Source organism: Monoraphidium neglectum (assembly GCF_000611645.1).
Source record: "Monoraphidium neglectum strain SAG 48.87 unplaced genomic scaffold scaffold03971, whole genome shotgun sequence".
NCBI lineage: Eukaryota > Viridiplantae > Chlorophyta > Chlorophyceae > Sphaeropleales > Selenastraceae > Monoraphidium > Monoraphidium neglectum.
In genome coordinates this window covers 1-5,296 of record NW_014009658.1, presented here as the reverse complement: position 1 = coordinate 5,296, position 5,296 = coordinate 1, and the positions used below count along the sequence as shown (strand labels likewise).

The following is a 5,296-nucleotide window of genomic DNA, read 5'->3' as shown; positions in this document are numbered from 1 at the left end:
CCCCTGGCCCCCCCCCCCAGCTGGTCATCACATTCGTGCGCAACCTGCTGACCGTACCAGACCCGCCGCCGGGGGAGGCCAGGGCCGGCGGCCGCCGCTGCAAGATGCAGGTGCGCCCCCCTTGGGCGGCGGCACGTGCCTGCCTGATACCGGTCCCTCTCGCGCAGCGCAGCACCCGTGCCTGCATAGCCTGGACACGCACGCACATGCTCGCAAGACCGCCCATGCAGACGCAAACACACAAACACACACACACACACACGCACACACACACACACACACGTACCCAGCCCCCTCTCCAATTCTGCCTGTTGCTGACACCCGCATGACATCACACCTTCACACGTGTACGGCGCTCGACGCGCGCCCCGCGCCCCGGCTGCGTCCCCGCAGGAGGAGCTGCTGCTGCTGCTGGCTGACGAGGCGGCGCTGGAGCTGGTGGCGCTGGCGGCCGGCCACTCACGAGACAGGCCCTTCAAGTGAGAGGGCGGGGCGAGGAGGGGGGCAGAGGCGCAAAGCGGGGCCGGTGGGCTCGCGGGTCCACGCCGGCTGGGAGCACAGGGGACGCCACCTGGCGCCGCGGCCGCCCCGTTCCGCCCCCCGACCACCAGCCTGCGCGCCCAAGCAGCGTCCGCCCCGCCGCCGCCCCCGCGCGGCGCCGCACGCGCGCCCGCCGCACACTCGCCTGCCCCTCGCGCGCCCGTCCCGCCGCCGCAGGTCTGACGCTGTGCTGCTGCTGGACGCGCTGTGCGAGGTCTTCAAAGGCGTCGACCCCGCGGCCGTTGCCGCCGCCGAGGCGCCCGCCGCGCGGCGCGCCGCCGCGCAGGCGGCGGGGCCGGCCGGGCGGCCGAAGGTGCGCGCGCGAGCACGTCGGGGCGCCCGCCCCTCCGCCTCTGCTGATTTGCACCCGCCAGACGCTGCTGATGGAGGCGCCTGTGCGACAGGGGAATTTCCCCTCCCGCAGCCCAGTTACCCAGCAATTGCGGCGCCGCTTGACCCCCGGCGTCCCTTCTCCGCCACCCCTCACGCCCCCAGCCCGCCCCGCGGGCCCAGGGGCCGCCCCCGAGCATGCGCCACGGCCGCTTCAAGTCGACCCTCGTGACGCGCCACGCCGACTCGGCGCGCGCAACATACCAGCGCGTCGGCGGCGGCGCTGCGGGCGCTGCGGCGGCGGCGCCGGCGATCAATACAAAGGTGCGGCGCCCTCCTCGCCCCAGCTGGGTGCCCGCGCCTGTCCGTCGGCGTCCCGCTGTTCGGCTGGTGTGTCGAGGCATTGATGCGGACCCCCAGATGTGAAAGATCCAACAGGGCAGGGCCGGATGTTTGGCCGGCGGGCCTGCGGCCCCACGCTGAGGCGTTTTGATTTTAACGTGCTGCTCACACCAGGCAGGCGAATTGCAACCCGACCGCACGCCCACTGCGTCTCCTCCATGCCGCCCACAACACCTGCCTGTGCCGGCCGCCGGCCCCACGAGCCGCCTTTCTCCGCAACAGGCGCCTTGAATCCTCCGCCCATCCCACCAACCAGCCCCCGCCCCGCTCTTTTCCACAACCCCGCCAGGTGCCCGACCCCCCGTCGCACAGCGCAGGCGGCGCGCTGCTGTGGCAGCTGCGGCGCTATGCGGACTCCCTCCTGGAGGGCCCATACAACGTGCTCATGGCCCACATCAGGCGCGTACGTAACTGGAAGCGTCGCGGCGCCGCCGCGCGCGCCGCCCAAACCCTCCGCCTGTCCCTGCCACGAGCGCGGTCGCGGCGCGCCGCGGCCGCCCGGCGCCGGCCCTTTTGCGGCGGGGCACGCGCCGCGCGCCGCGTATGTCGCTCTTCGCGCCCCTTTGCGCGGAGGGGCCTTCCCGTTCCCCGCCGCCGGCCTGCGTTGGGAGACGTTTTGCCTGGGGCCCGTTTCCCGGCCTCGGCGCGCCGCCCTGCAGGCTGGGGGCCGCCCCGTCCGCCGTTCATATACAATGACCCTCCCCCCACCTGGAAGGATAATGAAACCTCAACTTTCCTCCCTTTCCCGCCCCCTCCTGTTGCCTCCCACCCTCAAAAACATGACACCAACCCAAAGGGCTCAGCTCGAGCCGGGACTGGGCATCAGCCGCCTGGAGGCGGCTGATTTTGTCAAGTGGATGACCCTGGCTTCCTGGGCCACAGCCTACGTGCGCGCCAAGCAGGTGCGCCGCGTACACACGCGCACGCACGCGCCACGCGCACGTGCGTGGTGTTGCCGCCGCGCCGCGGGGCGCCGCGGGCGCCGACCCGCTGCGGGCGCGCGGCGTGCAGGGTTGGGGTGGAGGGCGGCGAGCGCGTTGGGGCCCCTGCTGGCGCCCTGCTGGCGGCGTATCATGCCAGTCCCTAATCAACGGCCTTGGCTGGGGCCGCTTTCGGCCGAAAAACGGGGGCGCCCGCTCTAGCTGTGCGAGTCTCAAATACCTTGCAGGTCTGCTGTGCGCGCACGATCACACCCCCCCCCCACACACACACACACGCGCGCACGCGCATATGCGTGGCGTGCGCAGGAGCGCGAGCTGGAGGCGCGCGGCGGCCGGCGGCCCGAGGAGGGTGCGGCATCGCCGTTTGGGTGCATCAGCGCCACCATGGGGTGGGAGACCTTTGCCTTAGTCCACAAGCTGTGGGTGGAGCAGGTGAAGGGGGGGCGTGAGGGCGCGCCGTGATCTGGCAACCACACGCCGCGCTGCGACTTGCGTGGCGCGCCACGCACTCTTTTCGTTGCGAGCGGCGTATTTGGGTTTCGGGCGGGGCGCAGACAGGTGGCCCTCCGCTGGGCTCTAGGCGCATGCTGTGGCGGCCGCCGCCGCGTCCTCGTCGCGGCGCCGCCGATTTCCCCTCACTTTGGACGCCTTGCATGGCCTTCAGCATGAATTTTTCCCGCAGCTTGCCCACCACATGCACATTTAATCATACCCGACCCTCGACCCTCCCGTCGCACCCCTCCACCTCCATCCCCCTCCAAACCCCGCAACGACCCCCCACCACCCGATAGGCGGAGATAAACCCAGGCCGCAACAACTCCAAGGACTGGCCCCTGCAGCACTGCGCCACGCGCCTGCTGCGCGAGGTGCTGGGCGTGCTGGACCTGGCGGACAGGGCCGGCACCCGGGACGACCGCCACGCGGCCGACAGGCTCGCGCGCAGGTGGGGGGTCGCGCGAGGGCGGCGGCCGCCGCGCTGCACTTTGGGCCGCCGGCGCGGCGGCTCGGCGGCTCGCGCCGCTTGATCTTGCCATGGTCTCAAAATGAAAGCGCCGGACCAAAGCGGGGCTTGCGGCGCGCCTCGAATCCGGGCGGGCCAGCTGAGGCATAGCATTTCTGCGAGGGCTGCCTTTTGTTTTCGCGTGCGCACGGGGTCGGACGACCCCGGTGCAGGTCTGCCCGCCGCACCGTTTGCTGGCGATCGCCCCCACCCACGCACCCCCTCGGACCCATGATCAAACCAATCACACAAATATCAAAGCCTTCCACTCACCAACGGCCAAACAAACGATCCGCAAGACCCATCCACGACTCTATGGCCCATCCACCAACTCGCTCGCTCAACCCCTCTCTCTCACTCACCCCCCCCTCCTCAACCCCAGCCGCATCCTCAACCCGCACCGCCTCCTCAAACCCAACTGCCCCCTCAACTGTGGACTCTACACCCCCCCCTCCCTCCCCCCCTGATTCAGGCTGCTCCACGATGACATGAAGGAGAGCGGCCTGCTGCCCGTCCTGGCGAAGCTCATCAAGAAGTTCAGCGCGAGGTGGGCCCCGCGCCACAGCAGCCGGGTCGCATCGCCGGGGGCGCAGGGTGGGGTGTTTCTAGGGGCGCCTGGAAGGGAGCGGCGCGGTCAAACCTTGGGATGGTGGAGGCGCGAAAGTTCTGAAGACGTGTCGGGAGCCTGTTTTGGGGGCCGCCGCCGGTCGGTGCCGGGCCAGCCAGGGCCGCGGCCCGCGGTTGAGTTCTGCGCCTCAGGCGGGAGGCGCGGAACGCTCTGCTTGATCCGCGCCTCCCGCCGCCGACACCGCTATCGCCACCGACCTCACTCCCCCCCGCCTCACCCCCTTCAGGCACGAGCCACGCAGCGCGGCGTGCGTCTTGGCTGAGGCGGTGCACCTGGTGCTGCGGCTGTACGACAGGCTGGTGGCGCGGGAGGGCGGGAAATTCTATGTCAGGTGGGGTGCGGGGTTACGTTGCTGACGTCACACACTCATCACACAGCATGTGGCGTTCGCCTCGCAGCACGCGACACGCATCACGTTATGCTCGTGACGCAAGATTCATAGAGCGCAACGTGCAATACGTGATGCTTGACCGGCGAGAGGGGTGGCCCCATGCATTTGCTTCCGTCTGATTTTTTTTCGTGTTTTTGAGGGGGGGACAAAATGCGATGCAATATGAGTTGTTTGGGTGTCAAGAGGGGCCCGGCGCAGGGGGGGGGGGTTCCATTTGGGCGGGTGTGAGGCATGCGCCGAGCGGACACGACTGTGTGTGTTATGGCGGCGCGGGCGGGGGGGGGGGCTTGTTGCAGCGGATACGTGGTCAAGGGGGTGGGGCTGCTGTGGAAGGTGCGGAGAGACCAGGGGTGGCGGGGAGAGCAGAGGTTTGGCGCGGCCGGCGCTTACGCGCGCTACCGTCATGCGCTCACGCCTCGCCGCCCGCTCCGCCGACGGCCGGCCCCGCGCGCACGAGGACCCCCGCGCACGCTGACCCTACCCTGCCGTGCTCGGCTTGTCGCTCCCAGGGCGCGCCGCGCGGGCGGCGGGCGGCGGCGGAAGCTGCGGGACGCACTGGAACCGGAGGCAGCGGCCCCGCCCCCGCTGGCGCAGCCAGACGCGCCCCCGGCGGGCGCTGTGTCAGGAGCTGAGCAGCAGCCGGGCACAGAGGCGGGCAGCGCGGCCGAGGCGGCCGCGGGCGGCGAAGCAGCAGCAGGCGGGGGCGCGGCGGACGAGGCCGTGCCTGTGGGGGCCGCGGCTGAGCGAGCAGCGGCGGCGGAGGAGGGAATGGGCTTGCGGTTGGGGCCCATCAGCGACGACGAGGGCGAGGGGCCGGCGGCTGCGGGGGAGGCGGTGGCGCCACCTCCACGACAGCAGCAGCAGCAGCAGCAGCAGCCGGGCGCCGACGCTGGTGCTGCCGGCGAGCACGAGGGCGGGGGGTCGAGGCGGGCCAGCGCTGAGCCAGAGCCGCCGGCGGCGGCGGCCGCGCCGGCCCCCGCTATCACAGCCGTCGCCGCAGGCGGCGCGGTGGCGGCCGCGGCGGCGGCGGCGGCGCCCGGCGCGCGGGCGGGGAGCGAGGAGCC

At 71.6% G+C, this 5,296-nt stretch overlaps 1 protein-coding gene across 1 annotated transcript; it reads left to right on the top strand.

The window, feature by feature from the left end:
* Positions 1-104: 104 nt before the first annotated feature.
* On the top strand, positions 105-4,172 carry MNEG_13668 (hypothetical protein; the record flags this gene model as incomplete). Its single annotated transcript, XM_014037860.1, has 10 exons — positions 105-110; positions 394-479; positions 718-853; positions 1,036-1,194; positions 1,562-1,813; positions 2,076-2,174; positions 2,520-2,645; positions 3,005-3,156; positions 3,686-3,760; positions 4,068-4,172. Coding segments are annotated over 10 exons (1,196 nt in total), but the record flags the coding sequence as incomplete, so codon positions are not given.
* Between the last annotated feature and the right edge of the window lie 1,124 nt (positions 4,173-5,296).